This window comes from Chiloscyllium plagiosum, chromosome 19 (genome assembly GCF_004010195.1).
Source record: "Chiloscyllium plagiosum isolate BGI_BamShark_2017 chromosome 19, ASM401019v2, whole genome shotgun sequence".
NCBI classification, from domain to species: domain Eukaryota; kingdom Metazoa; phylum Chordata; class Chondrichthyes; order Orectolobiformes; family Hemiscylliidae; genus Chiloscyllium; species Chiloscyllium plagiosum.
Window position 1 is genome coordinate 43,082,451 of NC_057728.1, and position 23,507 is coordinate 43,105,957.

Here is a 23,507-nt window from a genome sequence, read left to right on the forward strand (position 1 = left end):
TGTCCAAAATTTGCAGGATGCATATGATCCTCTGGTTGGGTTATATCATTATTAGTGTACAAATCAATCAATTAGTGGAAAGGAAGACAGGCCCATGAAGTCCACTCCCCAAAGCTTATGAGTTGATTTGCACCAGTCTCCTATTAGCTTCGTGAAAACAGTCGTGAGCTCAATGTTCATGATTTTCATAAACTTACTGCACTTGAATTATCCATTAAATTCACCACAAAGATTATGCCTGTGACTATCGATGATATAAATATCTCAGCAAGGGGCTCAGCAATCACTTCCCTAGCTTCCGACAGAGTTCTAGGTTACACCTGATCAGGTCTTGGCAATTTATCCACTCTTATGCGTTTCAAGACATGCAGCCCCTCCTCCTTTGTAATATGGACATTTTTCAAGATGCCACCATATATTTCCCCACATTCTATATCTTCCATGTCCTTCTCCACAGTAAACACTAATGCAAAATACTCATTTAGTATCTCCCCCATCTCCTGCAGATCCATACAAAGGCTGCCTGGCTGATCTTTGAGGGGCCCTATTCTCTCCATAGTTACCCTTTTGTTCTTATTTATAAAAACCCTTTGGATTCTCCTTAACCCTATTTGCCAAAGCTATCTCATGTCCATTTTTTGCCCTCCTGATTTCCCTCAAGTATACTCCTACTGCCTTTATACCCTTTTAAGGATTCATTCCATCTCTCCTGTCTATACCTGACATATGCTTCCTTTTCTTAAAAAATCCCTCAATTTCTCTAGTCATCCAGCATTCCCTACACTTACCAGGATTTCCTTTCACCCGAACAGGAATATACTGTCTCTGGATTCTCGTTATCTCATTTCTGAAGGCTTCCCATTTTCTTGACCTCCCTTTACATGCGAACATCTGTCCCCAGTCAGCTTTTGAAAATTCTTGCTTAATACCATCAAAATTAGCCTTTCTCCAATTTAGAACTTCAATTTTAGATCTGGCAGCTTTTAAAGGTTCTTGTCTAATACCATTGAAATTGGCCTTTCTCCAATTTAGGACTTCAACTTTTAGATCTGGTCTATTCTTTTCCATCACTATTTTAAATCTAACAGAATTATGGTCGCTGGCCCGAAAGTGCTCCCGCACTGACACCTCAGGCACCTGCCCTGATTTATTTCCCAAGAGTAGGTCAAATTTTGCACCTTCTCTAGTCAATACATCCACATTCTGAATCAGAAAATGTTCTTGTACACACTTAACAAATTCCTCTCCATCTAAACCCTTAATACTATGGCAGTCCCAGTCTATGTTTGGAAAGTTAAAATCCCCTACCATAATCACCCTATTATTCTTACAGATAGCTGCGATCTCCTTAAAAATTTGTTTCTCAATTTCCCTCTGATTATTAGGGGATCTATAATACAATCCCAATAAGGTGATCATCCCTTTCTTAATTCTCAGTTCCACCCAAATAACTTCCCTGGATGTATTCCCAGGAATATCTTCCCTAATTACAGCTGTAATGCTATCCCTTATCAAAAATGCCACTCCCCCTCCTCTCTTGCCCCTTCTTTCTATCCTTCCTACAGCGTTTGTATCCTGGAACATTAAGATGCCAGTCCTGTTCATCTCTGAGCCATTTTTCTGTAATTCCTATGATATCCCAGTCCCATGTCCTAACCATGCCCAGAGTTCATCTGCCTTCCTTGTTAGGCCTCTAGCATTGAAATAAGTGCAATTTATATTTATGCAATTATGCATTCAAATTTGCATTGTGAACTACTTATGTTTAAAATTAATCAAATGAATGTGTCATAACCATTTAAGCTGTAACTAGAGTGAAATCATACTTTTGGGACATCTTAGAGACTTCACAAATCTTCACAGGGTTCACAAATCACACTTTTAACTGTAATAATTCAAATGGACTACACTCAAGACTTGAATTATGCAGATCATTTTTCTTAATATTAGTTATAGATTGCCTAGGATCAGAACATCGGCGATCTCTCTTTGTAAAGGTCACCAACTCCTTACCTTACTCACCTCCTTTAATATGCTTAATCAATCTAAACTTTGGCTCTTTGACAAAGTTTTAAGTCATCTGCCCCAACATCCCTTGTAGCTCAACATCAAAGATTTTCTTTGAACATCGCTGTGAAGTGCACTGACTCTTTAATAATGTTAATGGCACTATAAAAATACAAGCTTTTATTGTTGAATTAAATTCCCAAACTAAAACAGACAAAACTCTTAACTTTTTTTAAATGGTAAGCTTTCATGGAAAGTAAATAGCTTCCAACTTAGAGAGCTAGCTAACCAACAGATGTAACATGTGTGAGATACTACACAATATACTTCACAAAAACTTTTTTTTTCCATTTAATATAAGCATGGAATCCAAACAGGGCTGAAATTTCTGAAAGGAAAAGCACAACCCAAAATGTAAACACATGGGTATTTTTTACCATAGCTTGTGATTTGCTCGAAGTTGCCTAAAGAGTATTCAACAACTGGAAAAACATCCTAACTTCCTTTAAGAACTAACTGAGTGTTACACTCAGTGGACACTCTAGATTAATTCTGGATGGATAAACAGTAAGATAAAGTGCATCCTTCATCCATAAGCTACTCATGTTCCTACTTGATTTGTCTGAGTTAACATTACATACCAAGTCTTGTTTCATTTTCTTCTGCCTTTTTTCACTGTTTTCCACCAAATATAAGCAAGCAAAAGTATAAACTGTGTACAACTGCATATTGTACAAGAATGCATTCAGAAAATCAATGATACACAGCCTTCCTGATGGATGGGGTTGGTTAGCACAGCTGGCTAGATGACTGGTTTGTAATGCAGAGTGATGCCAGCAGCACAGATTCAACTCCTGTATTGCCTCACCTGCACTCCTCGCTTGAGGTGTGGTGACACTCAGGTTAAACTCACCACCAGTCATCTCACTCTAAGAACGTAGGATTATGGTGACTTTACAATTACCTTAATGCAAAATAAAGTTTAAAAGCGTGGGCTTTCAAACCTGCCTGACCATATGGCGCCACAAGTAAATACTGGAGTATCATTAAAGCATTTTGGATGACAAGATTTTTTCAGACAACTTTGATCATTTAAATAATTAATGCAGTTTTGTATATACAGTACATCTGTACTTTTCTCAGCCAGTCTTGATTTTCTTTTTTGTTAAATACGAACAAGGGTCAGAAATAGGCCATTCAGTTCCTACAGCCTGCCCTGTCAGTTAGTAAGATCATTGATATCTTTTCACCCTTTTGCTTACCTATGAATCTAGCTCTGTCATACAAATATTCAGATTCTGCTTATCTTTTTAGGAAGAGTGTTCTAAAGGCCCTTTGTAATAAAACCCTGTTGATGCTGCCTGATTACCTTGAAGTCCTCCAAGTGTCTTGCCATAACATCTTTGATAATAAGAGTTTCTAACACTTCTAGTGACGATTTTTAAGCTAATTAGCCCACAGTATTTTTTTTGTCTTCCTCTTGATTAATGCAGTTAGATTTGCTATTTTCCAAACTAAGGGACCTTCCTAGAAATCGGGTAGTTCAACAGTTTCACTTCACACCTCAAGACGCTAACTCCATCAGTACCGTGGCATTTGTTAAATTGCAGCTCCAGTACTATTTCTCTGATTGTAATTTTCCTGTGTTCTTCCCTGCTTTCATTTCCTGATTAATGATTGCTTCTGCTTCTTGTATCCTCTATAGTGAAAACTAGTGCAAAAATGTGCTCAACTTATCTGCCATCTCTTTGTTTTCAATGATTAATTCTACAAACTCACTCACTGTATAACCAATGGTCATGTCCTTAACATTTTAAAAGGATAGAATCTCTTACTGTCTATACCTGGCTAGCTTTCTACTGTAACCTGATTTTTCCCTCATTATTAAATATTTTTAGTCTTTTTTTTAAATACTGTGCCCTGCCTGCTGGTTTGCCACTTTTCCTTGCATAATTATATCTTTAGCATTCCTAGGGTAAATATAGAAGGTGGGTCAATTTCATTGCAATGTTTCTATTCATTGTATTCTAAAGCCTCCCCTTAAATTGCATCTCTGGTGACTTACCTTTTAATATAATTTGCCAATTCACTTTAGCCTGCTCTACCTTCATGCTCTCATTATTGCCCTTAAGTTTTTAAAAATAATCCCAGACCCACTTCTCTCAACCTCAAACAAAGTAAAATTCAATCATATTATGATTGCTGCTACCTAAGGAATGGCTTCACTGATGAGATCATTAATTAATCCTAAACCAATGCACAATACCAGGCCTAGTAATGCTTGTTTCTTGCTGAGTTCCAAAACATGCTGTTCTAAAAAGAAAACATTCTGAAAACATTCTATGAACTCCTCATCTAGGCTACATTGCTTATCTGTCTCATCAGTGCACTGATTAAAATTCGGCATGATTATTGTTCCGCTTCCTGACAAGCTTGCACCATTACTTCCTTCATACTCCATCCTGCTACAGTACAGTATTAGGGATGGAATGTGTACCACTGCCACAAGTAACTTCTTGTCATTACCATTTTTAAAAAGGTCTCTGCACAAATTCTTCCACATCTTGGTTTCCTGAATTTGGGCCTTCTCTCTATTGTGCTAATACCATACCAAACTATCAAAGTCACCCTGTTATTCAAAGTATTCTGAAATAACTTTAATTCTTCCTATAAATTAGTAAGATATTTATACAAAAAAAGCTGACAAATGTAGTGGCCACTGAACAAAGGAAAAAAAGTAGTATTCATATTAAATTATAATTTCGATATCAAATTTCAGGCAGCCTTGCATTAAAATATACATTATTCATCACATCAGAGTTTCTCTTCTCTTATAATACACAAGTTTTATCTGCCATTCTCAATTCCAAAGGTTTGTAAATACAAATGTAAGTTAATTACTTGTTTCATGCAAAGACTCCCATGTAATATTTACTAGTTAAGATATCTCTCATTGGAATTTAAAGTGTAAGTAAACTTTTAATTTCAACTGGTTAAATAATAGTTCAGTTTTGCTAAAAAAATCTGCTTTGAATATAACAAAGGATCCTGTACAGTTTGCCTTGTTTCGAGATTGGATTCATTGCTATTTTTAGATATATGAATAACTGCATGAATAATAAAACCATGTATTTGTCAAGATTGCACACAAGTCACACCTAAATGAAATTTTTCGCTACCTGTATTATTTTGAATATTTGCATATTTTCCTGCTATTACTTTTCTCAGCGATATTTCATGCAAGATTTTTTTAATTCTATGGGACAGCTCCAAAAGGCACTTGTTGCCACTACACCCACACGTGGAGATTCAAATGCAACACCTATTGGTGTTATACCAAGCTGTAACATCATAGCAGTTTCCTTTACTTCAGCCAGGATATCCATTTCTAAATTCTTGACAATTTGCAGCCTTCCACAAGCAACTTTGTCATAGGTTTTCTGGAAGTCTTGATACACATTATAAAGTTTTCTTGGGATGTCATTGTATTGGGTGAATACAGTGCAATTTATCAGGTAAGACTGAACCTTTTTACTGATTGTTAATTACTAGGCAATATACAAGTAACCTTCATTACTCTAGATAATTTATTCAATTATTTTGCTTGTTCTTTCAAAGAAAACTAAGGTTGTAGTTTCTGCATTCAATTTGTTATGAATTTTGCAGTACCACCACAGTGTTAGCTGGTGTAATCTAAAAACCATTCACAATGCTTTTCGGATTACCTTTACTGAGTTGAGTAGAAGTTGCCTCAACTGGTTTCCATTATGCAGTAAGCCATGTAGCAAATAAACAGCGCATTGTGCAATTATTACACCAACTCAGAAGTCAGACAAAATGCAACAACATTAAGTTCATATAGATCACAGCTAAATATCCCCAATTTGAAGTAGTCATGAACTGAGGTAATGAAATACAAAATTATTTCCACATGCAGAGGTACTCTGGCTCCATGACTGTTCATGTGTTGCTGGAAAAGCACAGCAGGTCAGGCAGCATCCAGCGAACAGGAGAATCGCCGTTTCGGGCATAAGCCCTTCTTCAGGATTCCTGAAGAAGGGCTTATGCCCGAAACGTCGATTCTCCTGTTCCCTGGATGCTGCCTGACCTGCTGTGCTTTTGCAGTAACACATTTTCAGCTCTGATCTCCAGCATCTGCAGACCTCACTTTCTCCTCCATAACTGTTCAAGAAAGCAAAAAAGGAAATGTACTGATTTGGTCTCTAAAAGGTATCAATGTTTAGCCTTGGATCAAAGGAAGCAGCTAAACTTAAATATCAATTGAGGTGCATTTTAAAAGAAAATTGAACTTTGCTCTATTTCCTCAAATTCTTCAGTATCATAAAAGAAAATGACTATATTAAATAATTCTACAGTCCATTTCATACTTCTAATAACCTCTCAGTGAAATTAACCTTATTGCAAAAAAAAGTTTTTGTTACAATATTGTTCTAAAAATTACAAAAGCTGATCAGCAGTCTCAAACAAAAGTGACTCTTCAAAAAAACAATCCCAAATGCAGACTACGACACGTAAAGATAAAGTTTCATAAAGAACAGTAGTCAATGATTTGGCACTTGAAGTGTTGGTGCACAGAACATACACAGAAGTCCATTTACAATCATGGTTAATGTAGAAGTTACAGACTGAAGACAGAATGAAGGCAACAACCACCTTTAGCATGTCGAAAAATTAGATTTTTGACACTTCATTTGTTGCAAACATTACATTTAAAATTAGCAATGTCACCTATCAGTCAAAATTAACAGATAGAAATACAATAGTTGTTTCAGTTCCCATATTGCTCCACAAGCTTTGCTGCACTGTTATCCAGATAACAGACAGGCACAGAAATACATGAAAAAATGTAAAGATGCTGCAGTTAAGTGATAACTATCCACTAAACACAACAGAAAAAGTTGCATTAAGAATTTTTGAATGGTGTGGTTGTAAGAATGCAATATGAACACACGAACAAGAAACAAGAGTAGATCACCCAGTCCATTGAGGCTGCTTTACCATTCAATAAAGCCATGGCTGATCTGATTTCAACCTCAACTCTACACATTCCTGCATATTCTCAATAATCTTTCATCTCCTTACTAATCAATAACCTATCTACATCAGCCTTAGAAATACTTAAAGATTCTGAATCCACTACCTTTTGAGGAAGGGTGTTTCAAAGACTCAGAGGAAAAAAATGTTTCACCTCCATTTCCTCTCATTTAGCTATAGCCCCTAATTCTAGACCATCCTTTTGAAACATTTTGTTTCAACATTCAGTCAGTCTAGTCACCTCACAATCTTGTATGTTGCAATGAAATAATCTCTGACTCTTCTAAACTCCAGAAGGTCTAGCCTTTCTTTATAAGGCAATACGTTCATTCCCAGGTATTAGTTTAGTAACCTTTCTCTAAACACTTCCAATGCATTAACATCCTTCTGTCAGAATGGTGACCTGTACTGTATGCACTTCTCCAGGTGCATCTCACCAATGCCCTGAATGGCTAAAGGATAACTTCTAATCTTGCATTCGATTCCAATAAGCCATATTTTATTAGATTAGATTTTTTTTTTAGAATAGATTACATTACAGTGTAGAAACAGGCCCTTCGGCCCAACAAGTCCACACCGACCCGCCGAATGCTTTCCTGATTAACTGGTGTACCTGCATATTAACCTTCTGTAAATCAAACACAATCGGGCACCCACATCTCTTTGCACCCTCCTGGTACTTAGAGTTTTCTTTCTGTCGAAACAGACAATTGTATGGTTTCCATCGTTATAACCCATTTACCAGATCTTTGCCACTCACTAAACCTCTCTAGATTCTTTTGTAGGCTCGTTAAGCTTTCACAACTCACTTTCTTACCTATGCATAATCAGAAAATTTCGTACCTTCAATCACTTATCAAAATCATTTATATAAATTGGAAAGAGTTAAAACCCCAGCAAAAATGCCTGTGGGGTACCATTCATGACACACTGCCATCCTGAAAAAGACCCACTTATTCCTACTGCCTGCTTCCTGTGAGCAAGCCAAATTTCTAACCAATGATGATATGTTACCCCCTACACCATGAGATTTTACTTTCTGCAATAATCTTTGATGTGGCACCTTGTTCAATCAAATGCTTTGGCAGGAAAAACATTGAAATTCAATATGAAATAGGGAGTACAAGTCTAAGTGGAATACAGAAGCAGAGGGATGTTGGTACATACATGTATAGATCATTGAAAGTGGTTAGACAGGTAGAGAGTAAGTAAAACATGCAATATCCTCAACTTTATTAATACAGACATGAATTACAAATGTAAGGAGCTGATATTGAACTTGTTACATTATCAAACGCTTGCTAGACCTCAGATAGGATATTGTGTACAATTCTAGGCATCATGTTACAGAAACGTTGGGAAAGCATTAGAGAGAATGCAAAAGTGGTTTACAAGAATGGTTTCAGGGATTCAAATTTCAGTTATCTGGCTGGATTGAAGATGATCTCCTTGGAGAGAAGAATAAGAGGAGATCTGATGGAGGTTTTCAAAATCATAGAGTAGATAGGGAAAAACTGCTCCTACTCATAAAGGGTACAAAAGGGCTTGGATTTAAAGTAAATCTACATAAGAAGCCATAGTGAAGTGCTGAAAGCTTTTTCACTCAGCAACTTGTTAGTGTATGGAATGCACTGCACTGCCTGGAAGTATAATGGAGCAGACTCAACTGAGGTATTCTAAACTACATTAAATGGTTACTTGGATATAAATAACGTGCAAGGGTTTGGGGAGAAAGCACGAGATTGGCAGTCAATAGTAAAGCTCATTTACAGGCCTGAATGGTCTCCTTCTAGGCCATAACACTTGTGAGAGTCAGTGATAAAAGAATTTTAATTACTAACAAACAATGTCTTTACTATAATGTGCACTGATTGTTAATACCACATTTCACATTTCCCCTTTTGATGCTGACTGCTTGAATACAAGGGGTGTCAAAGTGTCATCTGATTACTGAAATAATCAAATAACCTCCAGTCAATAAACAAGTTAGGTTTCAAAAACACCTAAATGTTTACAACAGTGTGCCCACAAACTTGCCAAAAAATCCAGATTACCGTCACAAAAGTTCCAGGTAGGGTGATCATTGTAATTTTTTTTAGAAACGATGATAATAAACATCATGATTCCAACTGCAACACCATTTTATTTCCAAACCATGACAAGTACAATGACAGAAATGCTCAAAATGAATCTATTTAATAAATTCATTTCAATATAATATTAACAAAACCTATTGTGTTATCTAGCAGAAACACTCAGAATTAAGTAACTGTTTTGATGTACTTCTCCATTGGTCAGAGGTGGTCAGGCATCTACAATAATGAAATTGTCATTCCAATGGGCACCAGCTAATTTTGTTGCAACCAAAAGGTGGAGAAATTACTTATTCTAATGTATGTAATTACATAGTTGTGGCACAGAATAGAGGCAAAACTATACAACTATCAGAAGTCTAATTGTTTGTGCAATAGTTCATCAAATCCATGAGTTTCTTCATTTGGTAATTATACCAGCAAGAGGTATACAGAAAGTAGTTCTGAACTACTGTCTTGTGGAAAAACACAGTAGACAAACAGGAGGCTGGAACACAGCAAGCTAGGCAGCATCAGGAGGTGAAGTCAACGTTTCAGGTATACCATTTCTTCAGGGAGAAGGATTATACCCACAGCATTGACTTCTTCACCTCCTGATGCTACCTGGCTCGCTATGTTTTTCCAGCGTCCTGTTTGTCTACTTTGGATTCCAGCATCTGCATTTTTTTGACTGCATGGAAAACACAGGCTAACTAAAATGGACACAAAGAAAGAATGGGAAATACAATTAAAATCAAAAACTCTTCGACCAAAAATGCCGAAGAACCATGCATATGGTTGACCTAAAGTGCATGATCACAAACCATTACTGTCAACTCCTTCAAGGAGTGTGGTGTGGTCTGTAATGCACTGCCTGAGGCGGGAAACAGGCAGTGCATTAGAGACCACACCACACCACACTCCTTGAATGTATTTGGGTGAGCACTTGAACTGTCATAAAATTCAAGGCAATGGGCCTAGTATAGGAATGTCTGACTGACATAGGTAATAGTATATTTTTGACCATACAAACTAGATAGGTCAAAGGGACACTTCTGTACTTTATGAGTCTATTCTTGTTTCTTGCCATTAAATTTTTCTCAATTGTCCAGTTGTCTGGCTAATCTCCACCATCACCTCACCATCCCCCCCCAAAAAAAAAACTCACTTTAAAAACTTTACCTTAGACAACCTAAATTGACAACATTGCTTCAGATTGATTCTTCATATAGTTCATTGGAACATAATGATTCTCAAATCCACCCACTTTTAAGTTTTACTTTGTTAACAAGTTTGAAAAATTATAATTCAATATTTTGACACAAATTTTAAAAAATGCTTCTCTAATACATATAAAGCTTCAAATTATCTGCCATATTTAATTCTATGCAGCTTAGCACACTTGACTAAGTATTCAGTGCCTTTAAGAATTTGTTGTTCCCATGGCATTCATACTCAGCATTGCTAACCTATAAAAGTGATTTTTGGCAAAAGCTTCAGTAATCTACAGGCTTAACTAAACATAAAACAACCTACTTTCTTGTCTTTTGGACATTGTTGACAAGATCTTGCTGAAAAGGAAAATAAGCCTGGAATGACAGATATGAAGCATGAACATAAAGGTATAGTTAGAAAGTCCAGGTTCAAGTAGCACCTGCCCCAGAGGTGCGTCATAAACATGCATGAAATCAAGTTTGAATAAAATAACTGGAAAAAGGATTAGGTGGCTATATTTATGTTACTGGTACATTAAGAAAATGCAGCTGCTACATGGATGAACAATAAACAAGAGAATACATCCCTGAAAAATATGAAACATTGAGCACAATGAATAGGAATTATCTACTATAGAATAACAAGTGCATGTCATTTAACTGAAATTGTTACAACAGAGCCTGGAAATTGCTCTGTTGTTCCAGTCCCATTACTCAGGTCACAACATCAAAATGTTTTTTTCCCCAGTTACTAAGATGACCAATTAAATATCTTAACTATATCAGGCTTTAATCAACAAGATCGAACAACCAGGTTTCTTAATAATTGGCTTGTCAAAATAAAACCTATTCAATGAAGATGCACTAATTGGTTAACACATTGTCATACAGAAGTATAAATGCTATCCCTCTAAACATCCCCACGTCCCCGCTAAACAATTCCACTCCAGGGAAAAAAAGGGAGAAAAAGACAAACATTATCTGCAGAGATTGGCTTCCTGAAGAAAAAACACTGACCAATTGATTATTATTGATGTGTGAAGGACAAAGTAAAGGATGTTCTGGAGTCTGAAATAAAAAGGAGCGAATTGCTGGAGAAATTCAGCAGGTCTGATAGCATCAGTGGGGAGAAAGGGACTGCAGACACTGGAGATCAGAGTCCAGAGAGTGGTGCTGGAAAAGCACAGTGGCTCAGACAGCAACCTGAGGAGCAGGGGAATCGCCATTTCGGGCAAGAGCCCTTCATCATTGAGGTATTTGTGGGGAGAAAACAGTTACTGTTTCGAATGGATGACTCTTCATCTAAAATGATCGCTAAGAAAAAGTGGATCTCTCCTTCACTGTCTAATGAAAGTTGAAATAAATTCCTTTTCTCAGTCTTGAAAAACTTAATTGCTCCAAGCAATATTAATTATAAAGCATCTTTATAACAATATAAAAATAACTATTCACATCGTAAATGAAATATAAGGCTGAATTTTAAAAGAATTTGATTAAATGAAAACATTCTAATTTTGTGTAGGTCATCAGTGAGACCAGCTCAGAAATGTGATGTTCTAATTTAGGACTTTAGTACTTGGTGCCACTGAAGTCTCCCATAAACAAGTTTCACACTCCATCTGCCCGATAAACATAGTGATCCCTCTAAACCCTCACGATTGTACTTACTGGATATTTGATCTAACCACATAAGCAGTTTACCTGTCTTCATAAATAGAAGATCAGATAATTTGCCAGTCCATACTGTGTTTATAAATTACTACTGACCTTTCTTAAATAATCCAAGTACAGATTTACAGTAACTATATACTTAATTGTTCTCAACCAAAATTTTAATATATTTCAAATGATACAAAACTAATTTGTCATATTTTAAAAAAACCAAATGTGAAAGAAGGGGGTAGTATCATGATCATTGACGTAGCAACAGACAAATATCTTGAATCCCCAGACAGCTGTCTACCCATACGAGGTATGTGAGGTATTTTTTCTAGCATTTTATATGTCTTCAAAGGGATTTGACAATGTTATTAAACTATTTGATCTGAACTATGTTCCAAAACCTGGGGACAAATTTTACAAATTCTGTCAACTCGTATAACTAGATTTTTGACATCACAAACAATATTTAGCAACTTCACAAAAAAAAGGCACAACTTTATAGCTAATGGTAGGAAAACAACAGACTCATATTTGGATCTCTTATTACTAAGCTTAAGAGGAGGCATGGTTGCTGGAGTGGTGCCACTTGAGATTAATTAGTATAGATGGGAGAGATAACCTGCCTGTCTGCTCAAATGAGGTCAAGAATGGTTATCAGAGGCTGTTCTTAAGGGGATTAAATGAGTAAGATTCTGAACAACAGCAAGATTCATGGAATGATAGTCCTCAGCTTGTGTATGTACTATTCTGTACAGCAATAACACCACTCAGAAATCTGACACCATTTGCTTAAATATTTATTGTTCATGATACAATTTAATTTAAACTAACTGGTTAAAAAAACTCACTTGCTTTATGTAAAATTAATCTGCACAACTGGACTTTTATTGTTAAACATACAATTATACATATGCAAAATTCCATATTCTGATTAGCTCCGGATCATGCTTTTAAACTGATCCAAGTATTATGTGTACTAAAGGAAATGACCAAATACATGACCAAAGGAAATTGTACAGTGTAGGACTTGCCATGCATTGTACTGCTCATAGGCTGAGCTGGAACATTAAACTACTCTTTCTTTATGAAGTCACCTTCAATATTTTCAATCGGAAATGGCACACATGCTTTTATAATGTACAGTAAATTGAGGGGTCTCCAAATGATTTAATTTTCATAAATATTCATTAATTTTTTGGTGCTAACACTATTGATGAATTTTAAATAAATGGGACAATTCTGAAGGGAATAAAGAAAGGTTATGTACATAAACAAATCTTTAAAGCTGGCAGGAGAAGTTGAGAAAATGAGAAAAGCCTAGAAAAAGAGGCAAAGTCCCAGACTTTCATGGAGGAGCAAATTACTGCAGATGCTGGAATCTGTACTGAAAACAACAAATGCTCAAGACCACAGTGAGTCAAGCAGCATCCACGGAGAGAAAGCAGGCTAATGTTTCGAGTCTACATGACTCTCATCAGAACTGAAGTGCAGAGGAGACAGACTCCGCAGGCCATGAAACTGATGGGCAAGATCCAACCACAGAAATCCCACCCCAATATCTAAGAGATCCATTTTTTGCCAGGGAGAGGGTTTGGGCCATGATTCACAGGAGAGAAACCTGAAATTAGCATCATGATTTGGACTCCATGCAGAACTCAAAGTGATCTCATTTTCCCTGCTGCAAAGATCATAATCCACAGAGTAGATCAAAACACTCTTGAAGTGTGGACAATGTCTATTTAACTATCATGACCTGAAATTGTTTAAATTCCCAAATATTTAAAGATAACAGATTTTAAAAATAGGCTGAATGTACCAGTAACGATTAAAAATAAATCTGAATTATGTTGCTTCAGGTGCTCGTTGATGTAACACCTCTTCTTGCAGTTTCAATAGTAACTTATTAACATTCCCATAAGGTCCTTATATGGCTATCTTCCAAAATCTAAGAGATCTTATGAGAGAGTTTGAATTCACAGTTTTATTGACTAACTAATGAGCAGATTAAAGGATTAATTGTGTTTGACATGGGTTATGAATAGAAGTTTGTTATACAAGAGATGAAGCACTTCAACTGTATAAAATGATTTGAATGGGCTTTCATGAAGTGGACTTTTTAAAAAAATAGTCAGTCATGAATTTTGTATGCGACTTTTCAAATTTTATTTTATCTCATTGCTATACGGAGGTTTGAATACGATAGTTTCTGGGTGAGTTGCCATATGACATTTAAAGAGTCTTGGGGGGAGAAAGGATGGGGATACAAGCTGAAGGGAAGGCATACATTGTCATGAAGACTGGGTAGATGAATAGCCTGAACTGGTATAAAGTGACATGGGGGCTATAAGGGGTCATGGGAATAAGCATGAGGCCAAAATGGTGAGGGGGTGCTAGGAGTTAAGGCCAGACAGTCTAAAATTATATAACATCACTGGACCAAAATCTCAGAACTGAAGTGGCTGATCTAACCAGTCTGATTCATCATTCAATCGTTTCAATGGCTGCTTGCATTTCGCATCTCACAATAACTGACAGCATGCCACCTCTCCCAAGTGAAGCTAACAATATTCAGGAGCTTTTTTTAACCCATGAAGAAGGATTTTGATTTAGCTACCCGCTGTGGTGGCAAAAATCAGATTCAAATGTTACAATACTAAAGACCACCATGCAATCATATCATATCTGCACTAGCTCAACTAAGGGACATAGCCTTAGACATTCTTCTGCCTTTACACATTGTGCTTTCCTATACACTTTCCCATTGCTCCATTATGCCTCAACTGAACCTGTCTCCATCATAATTCCAGGCAGTATATTCCAGACCCGATCTACTAATTGTTTCTCTCTCATCATAGTCATTCACTGCCAGATCTGGCTGGGCCACATAAACCACTATAATCTACTGCACAGTAGAAAGATAAACCACAACCTCTTTGTTCTTTTGCAAACACCCATTCTTACCGATGTGCATTGTGAAGCTTGTGGACTTCTTTGTCGCTGACATTAATTGAATATATCACTGCCATCCCTCCCCAGATGAAACTCCCTTGAAAGTCCCCCTCCCAAATTTGAATGTTTCTAGTTTTTCATCTATTTGCTCTTTCTCCAAATACTCTCTCCAAGCTCGTCTTCCCTCAACCCTACTTCCACTAAATCTTGGCCAAGCACAAATTCCTGCCTACCATGTTAGCTGATATTGTCAAATGTTTCTCTTTCCTCAAGTTCATCGCCCAAATACACACACATCTTCCAGAACTTCATGTTTAAATTCCTCAAATCAATACTTCTAGATATTACTCTTATCAAAGTCACAAATTGCATCATGCAGGACTGTGACAAAAGTAAACTAACCCTCATCCTTCTCCATCTCTCTGCAAACTCAGACATAGTTGCCCACAAACCTTTTCCAACACCTCTCCAAAGACAGCCGGATGGCTGGGTCCGCAGTCAATTGCTTTCATTCTTATCTATCCAGTTATAGTCAGAGCATCACTTACAATGGCTTCTCTTTGAGCTTCTGCATGTTGGGTTTCCTTGGCTCGTAGCTCTTATCTATATGTTGTCCTTTGACAACATTATACAAAAGCACTGCCAGTTTCCACATACAGAGTAGTCATCTGTCACAGAATGTATCAACTTGCTCAATCATTACATTGCCTCATCACTAATGGACTACTTGAATGACATCCAGAATCAGATGAGGAAAACTTCCTCCATTAAGTATTGACAAAACTAAACCATCAATTATGTCCCCACTGAAATTTCTGCTCCTTCACCAACCAACTGAGCTCACAACTTTAATGTCATGCTTGGCACATAGAGGTTTCTGACCACAGACCATTAAGCTGCCTATTGCCACCTCAATAAAATCATGTGATTCTGACCTTGATTCGCCCTTGTGCCTTTATCACATCTAGTCTTGACTATTCCAAAGTCTCATTGGCTGGTTTCCTATGTTCTACCCTCTTAACTTGATTCTTTCAAAATATCTGCTGCCCATGTTCTCAGTTGCACCATGTATCATTTATCCAAAACTCATGTTTGGTGATCTACCCTGGCAATTGGTTAAATGACATCTTGAATTTTTTTTTGTTTTTAAACTAGTCCATGTCATGACCTTCCCTGTCCCTTTGATTTCCTCAGTCCAACAATGCTCCAATATATCCCCACTCAGCTAATTTTGGCCTCTTCAAGCCTTGCCAAATTTAATTGCTCCATCGTTGGGGTCTGCCTCTGGTTGCCTAGGTCACCAACCCTCGAATATCCTGTCCATCTACCTCATGTTCTTCCTTAAAACCTACTTGAGGAAACTTTTGGTCATCTAATCTAATAATATTTCTGAAAAAAAAACTGTGGCTTGAAACTTTTATTTCACAATGTTCCTGTTGGGAGTGCAAAATTGTATTAACGTGAAGTGTTACATAAACAAGTCAATACTGCTGGTTGTAACTAGTATGAGCGCCAGGGCTCCTAGTTTGAGACTAATCTAAAATAGCAACTTCAAAGAGCGTGCAAATCGGATGAACCCTTTAAATTCATTTCTAATTAAAGGTCAGCGGTTATTCGCCCTCATTCCTGAATTGCTATTTCAAATATGCCCCAATCTGTCTAGTTGAAACACACAGCTAACCTTTGCAATTTCACACTCCTCCTTAGACGCACTAGAAAGTATTACATGTAATGAGCACATAGCGCGAAATATTTAATCGCAGCTTAAATATTAGAATCCTGATTTTAACAATTGAACTTGGCAGGGACATTCTTTCGCAGTAGAACAGTCCAGGGTGTACTGACGGAAAACGCCGATACCTCCCAGTTCTAATTTTACTGTCGGTCCAGTTATTAAACAAACCGACTGTAATTATCACCAAGACTCGGCGTTTCTTAAAGACCACTCCGTCCTCCATCAGCCGCAACCTCTGCAACTCTGGGGGGGGGGGGGGGGGGAGAGAAGGGCGAAGAAAATGTTCTTTTTCAATCTGTTTCTTTTCAAGTCTTGCAGTAAGCAAACGGGAAATTGACGTTAAAGAAAATGTATTGCGAAATGTAACCTATCAGTAGCTTCTGCGCGCGTTTAACATATTCACAAAAAAAACACACTGCCGTCCCCAGCATCAGCAGATCTCTCGCCAAACCGTCACTGTGGTCCATTAACGCTACAGGGAACATAAATACTGAAAAGTAAAGACCAATCACACTTCAAGCCGCAAGCCTTCCAAACTACAATTTTATTTCTTTTGCGACAGATTGAGGAAACACTCGGGAGGATTGTGCGGATAGATTAAGACTCTTGCCTTACCTCTTTCCAGCATAAGCGGCTGCAGTGTTGTCGCCATGTCTGCAGCAGCCTCAGAAAAGGAGGAGGGAGATCGCAGGGAGTGTGAGAAAGAGAGCACCGGCTGGAGTGACGCGGCTCACACTGCAGCCACGAGGGGCTTACAGAGAGAGAGAGAGAGGAACAACGTTCATCAGACACACACACACACACAACCCACCCCCCAAAGCACCTCACCCAGGGTGGCCTGAGCGAGGCACTTCCTCGTACATTACTATGTAACACTGGAAATGTGAACGACCTGAGACGCGCTGCTCAGTATCATGCATTTCCACTGCAACACTCCTTGGCCGATTAGAAATTGGCAGCAGCAGAGACAAGTTCAGATATTCAAATCTGTTTAAAATTTCATAAGTTTGTGACGGAATTGAGAGACTGAAGAACTGCTAAGACATACAAAATATCAATTTCGAGACATTAAATTTAGTGAATTTACCAAGAGGTCCCTTCTCTCCACCTGCCCAAAATCAAAGCCAGTGAAAAAAAACCTCATCGAGGGAAATGAGAAGGAACGACTACCTTCTTAGACAGAGATGAAGGTTGAAACGTCAGATGTCTACTCAACATTGAAGAATACAGACACCATCCCACTGGGCCAACCAAGATCCTTATTCCATTGGTTCATGCAGCTGTCCAAACCAACATCAATGTTCTCAATAAGAATTATGTAATATTGCATCGTGACAACACAAAATGGGAGATCCACCAAATATTTCTTTAAAGCTGCATTTCAAAAGTGCTTGGGCAATTCAATGGGCTTCATCAAAATTTTCTAAACTTATTTTCCATAATAAAGTACAGCAGAACTTTCAATCATGGCCAATATATTCCTCAACACCATTCTCCTGCCTTCTCCATACAATCATAGATCCCCTTATTGATAAGAACCTATCAACCTCTGTAATAAATACACTCATGTATTGACTTATGTTTGAAGTCTATAATTTATATATTGCCTTTCATGACCAATGAACATCTCAGAGTGATTTGCTGCTAATGAATTACTTTTGAAGTAGATTGGAATTGGAAATTGGAAGCATAGCTAATTGGAAACATAGCAGATTGCAGTTTGAAGGGTTTACTATGCACAATGTGTTAATCTTTGAGGAGAAAGTGAGGTCTGCAGATGCTGGAGATCAGAGCTGAAAATGTGTTGCTGGAAAAGCGCTTTTCCAGCAACACATTTTCAGCTCAACAATGTGTCAATGACTAGATAATCTGCCTTTGTGATGTTCACTCAGGAACAGACATTGGCCGAATACAATGGATAACTCCCCCTGCTCTTCCAAATAATGCCATCATTAAATATTTGATTTCCAACTCGGAAAGGGCTTTTGGTTTAATGTCTCATTTGAACAAATCTGTGTCTGATGATCCTACCCCATTAGCTTCCTGACAAAGGAGCAGCTCTCTGAAAGCTTGTACTTCAAAATAAACCTGTTGGACGATAACCTGGTGTTGTGTGATTTTTAACTTTGTCCACCCCAGTCCAACACCAGCACCTCTACATCATTTGAAAGAGGCACGTTCAACAGTGCTGAACTCTCTGGGACTTCACTGGAATATCAGCCCAGATTTTTGAGCTCAAGACCAGGAGTGCAAATTCAAACCAGACTTATCACTGAATTCAAGGCATTATCACATAACTCCATATCCAGCTATCCCATTAAGTTTCCTTAAATCATTTCAATCTGGTTTCTGCTCACCCATTTTCAAGATCATCATGGCTAAAGCCACTAATGATTGAACTTACTGAATGCTAAGGTTGAATTTAGGAGTCATTGAATACTCCAAAATAGTGATCAATGTCAATCAATAGGTTCATTCAAATCCATAATGATAGTGAGGACTGTAGATATTGGAGGAGTCACAGTTAATAAAGTGTGGTGTTGGAAGAAACACAGCAGGTCAAGCAGCAGCTGAGGAGCAAGAGAGTCGATGTTTCTGGCTTAATGATGAAGGTTAAGCCCGAAACATCGACTCTCTTGCTCTTCAGATGTTGCCTGACCTGCTGTGCTTTTTCCAGTGTCACAATTTGTTGTCCCATAATGTAATTAGGAGAAAGTGAGGTCTGCAGATGCTGGAGATCAAAGTTGAAACTTTATTGCTGGAACAGCAATAAAGTTTCCTGAAGAAGGGCCTGTGCCCGAAACGTCGAATCTCCTGTTCCCTGGATGCTGCCTGACCTGCTGTGCTGTTCCAGCAATAAAGTTTCAACCATAATGTAATTAGACAGGGAAAGCACACAAACGGGTGACAGCAATTTACTGGTTCCAGAAGGCAAACAGATTGATGAAGCTAATCTGTGCAGCTGGAGGTATCAGCTTCTTTCATCTTTCTGAAGTAACTGAGGTGCTAAGAAGCTCTTATTTTGGTCTTCCTCCATCTGAAAAACCCAATGCTAGACAAGATTGCATCGTTTATTCCTGAGTACCTATTATATGTTTTGTGGGGCAACTTGCTTGAATAGCTTTGGCCAGTGACCAAAGGACAAATGTCCAAGGTGCCACCTCCCTGCTGTCCATCAGTTTGGCTGCAGTCAACTTCAGCTTTTCTCATGCTGGAAGCCATTAATTAACACCAAATAGACACTCAAATATAAAAGGGGTACACAAAGTGCCACAGAATTCTCTGGAGTAATATCAATATAGTTAATAACTTTGCCTCATCTGGGCACTTTGTATTTTTCCAATGACATAAAAGAGGTAATTGTTCTGCCAGTGATCTTAGGTCACGCATATGAACACCATAAGAATTCTATAAATTTTAATGAAAATTATCATTTGAGTATTGTTGGAAAAGACATGTAACAGTATAATTGTTGGATTCCCCTTATATTGGCATTCTTGCAAATCTTCCGATGAGTACAAGATGAAAGTTTTAAACAAAATGTATCTTTTATATCAGCAATACTCAAGTTCTGTATTACCAAATGACTAAAATTACAATGCAAAATGTTATTACAAAGATCATGGAATGTTATTTTTTTCATCCTTGAAATTACTACTCAACAAAATCAATTGTTCAATTTTCATCCAATAGCTATCTTATCCCTGTGGTAGTGCTCCAACTTGATTCCACTCCTATTTACTCCAGTTAAATCAGAACATTTCTGTAAGGACTTTCTCTTGCCATTACACAATCTTCTTGATCATGCAACAAAGATTCATCCTGGGCTCCAACCTTCTTCTAGTCTATGTGTGCCCTGAGTGATATCATTTGGAGACATGTGGTTTGTGAATGGGAAAAAAAATCAGTAAATACACCATCATCCATGGCATATGCAAGCATACTGTTATGAAGCTGTCAAACCAGTATGGGGTGAATTTCTCTACCAACTTCCAAAAGCCTTGTGATTGACTGTGTAGAGTCCTTGGTCAGGTGAACAGGCCTGGTGTTGAGGTTCTTGTTTGGTTATTGTCATTTCTCCTAGAGTTATATAAATGCAAACTATATCAGTGCTTCCTCAATCATTCCTGAAACTGTATTGAATGTCCGACAACATGTCCAGGATGAAGTACTCCACTAATTAGTTCAGAATGATCCCCAACAATGATTTTGCTGGTGCTGGAGAGGAATAAGATTCCTCAATGATTGTTGCAAAGTTAGTCAGTCCAATGCCCCTTCTACAGATGGATAGTGGCAGCATCTTGGTATTCTCATGGGATGGCTCCTTCCTCCCATGTAAATTAAAATAGTTCAGAGAATTTCTTTACCAGGTGTTAACCTCCAGCTACATAGCCTCTGCCTGTTATAGTATTAGAGTTCAGCTCTACATAAGCAACCTTTGGAACAATGTATCTGCGTCATGCCAAGATGTTCAACCACTTTTCTTCAACTGCCTTCAGAAGCTTCTGAAATTCGGATGGCAATACAAAATACCAGTAACTGAGGTGATCAACTCAGCTAGCACACCATATGGAGAAAGCTACAACTGAGTTGGGCTGGTCTTGTAGTCAGAATGCCAGAAACCTGCTCACCAAAACAAATCCTCTGGTCTCTGGATTGTCAGAAGCTAGACATATGACCCAAGACACACATTGGGAATCCTTGAAGACCCTACAAACTGTCCTCCATGGAAATTGCTTACAAGGGGTAATTGGTCTCCTTCCTGAGGCCTTCTGCAAAACACTTTGACTCAATTCCACAATCATTACTTGGATAAGTTTTGAAGGAAATATCAGACAATTTGACCCCCAATCATTACACTGACTTCCCCAATCCCGAGTCTTCATCCCAATACCTCCTAACACCAAACACCACATCAACTAATCCTCAGCTGAATCTTACACAAACTAACTACTCCTCTGAATATGCTGCCACCCTAATTTCTTACCATCTTCTGACTAGTCCTCCAATCCAACCCAATAACCCCTAACAATGTTACTCCTGAATACCTAACTACCCTAACATCTACCAAACAACAGCCCCTGACCTGACTTTTCTATCTCCTGAGCTCTTGATGAAGGGTCACCTCTACTGCTCCTTACATGCTGCCTGCTGTGCTTTACCAGTGCCACATTTTTCAACTCTGACTCTCCAGTATTTGCAGTCCTTACTATCTCCTTGTTTAGTTCATGATCTATCTATGACCTATCTATAACCCACCCATCCCCTTATCCAAATATCAGTCTCACACATCTACCACCTCACCCAGCAGCCTCCTAATCACCTACTAGCCTCCACCTCAACCAAAATGCTATTCTATGCAATTTCCAAATCACTCACCTAATACACCCAGCTGTCATCTGGCCCACCTCCCACTTACACATCACTTGTATTCATCCATTTACCAATATTCATACTGAACATTTAAATAACCAGATGGCAGGAAATGTCATAAAACGTCAACATATACTTTCTTACCCCAACTCTGCTTTGCTGCAGCAAACTTCTCCGAGGTACACTGTATTCCATATTTCTGGGACTGTAAGTGCTGGAAAAACTGCAAAGCAATGTGGAGCAGTGTCAAGGTAGGTGAACATTTGAGTGGAGTGACAATCCAACAATGATTGCCACTTCTTGGAAGAATGAGGCCTTTGAGGCTGAGGTGCATTGGAATTGAAAAGTTGGAATATTTCGTCCTTTTCTCCCTTCTCATTAAAGTTAATTGGCCTGAAACATTAATTCTGTTCTTTCTCTACAGATGTTGCATGACCTATTGAGTATTTCAAGCAATTTCCATTTTTACTTAGCACCTTTATTGGTTCATGAAGTCTTTGGCATATGCTATTTATACATACAGAGAAGGGATGAAATAATTATCATGTAGGATGTCAAATATTGGTGCATTACGAGGCAATTCAGCTTTTTATATCAGATTTATTAAATGTTATTGTGATTAAAATACTTCATTTTGTTTTTTGTACAATACAAACACAGATGCCATAACCCAAGATCACAGAGCTGGGTCTACAAATATTTTGTACAGTCAATTCATACTGGAAATACACAAAATGTTACAGGGCACTGACAAGAGTGGAAGATCTATCAATCAGTCTATGAACTTTATAAGAAATATGTTTTCTTAAAACAGTTGCCTGTGGTTGAGCAATGGGTCACAGAAATAAAAAGTAGATACGGTTAACCGGAAGTCAATTCTCTTAAAAAATGCTAGGTCATTATTGCTCAAGCCCACAGTGAAAAATGTTCATAATATTGAAGAGAAGGTGCCCACATTACTAAGGAAGGTTCTGGCCTAGCCAGGGAGAACACATAATCCAATTTGATGACCTTTATTCATTATATGCAGATTTGCGCAGTCTGAGAAGGATCAACAGCTCCCACTGTGAGCTATTACTGACTATCCTGCAGCCAACAAAAGAATGATTATATATTTCACAAAGCAAACTGGATAAATAGGTCTCCTTTAAATCTAGTAAACTTTTTAAAAATAATGACTTCATGTTTTAATGGTAATGGTTTAACGTATTTTTCAAATTTGCTGGATTTGCAAATGTATGTAATGCAATTAATTTAGGGTAATACATCCTTTCTACGTGTCCCACAGAAAAGATTTCTTGCAAGTTCTTGCAGTTCCCTTATGTTGTGATGCTTAAAACCTAAAATCATTACATTTGTTCATGACTTCAAGGTGCATTTCTTGCTCTTGTATCATATAGTGAAAACATTTTGTGCACAGACACTATAAATCATTTTTGT

General features: G+C 37.8%; 1 protein-coding gene across 3 annotated transcripts in view; it reads right to left on the minus strand.

Moving 5' to 3' along the window:
• The window catches only part of lin7a (lin-7 homolog A (C. elegans)), a 65,954-nt gene extending 48,322 nt beyond the window's left edge, over positions 1 to 17,632 (minus strand). The window contains exon 1 of one of the 3 annotated variants that reach the window (XM_043709673.1): positions 17,310 to 17,632. In XM_043709673.1, coding sequence (XP_043565608.1) covers positions 17,310 to 17,346 — 37 coding nt within the window. In that variant the 5' untranslated portion in view covers positions 17,347 to 17,632. The remainder of the gene's footprint in view (positions 1 to 17,309) is intronic. The other 2 variants (XM_043709671.1, XM_043709672.1) reach the window with 2 other exon arrangements.
• Between the last annotated feature and the right edge of the window lie 5,875 nt (positions 17,633 to 23,507).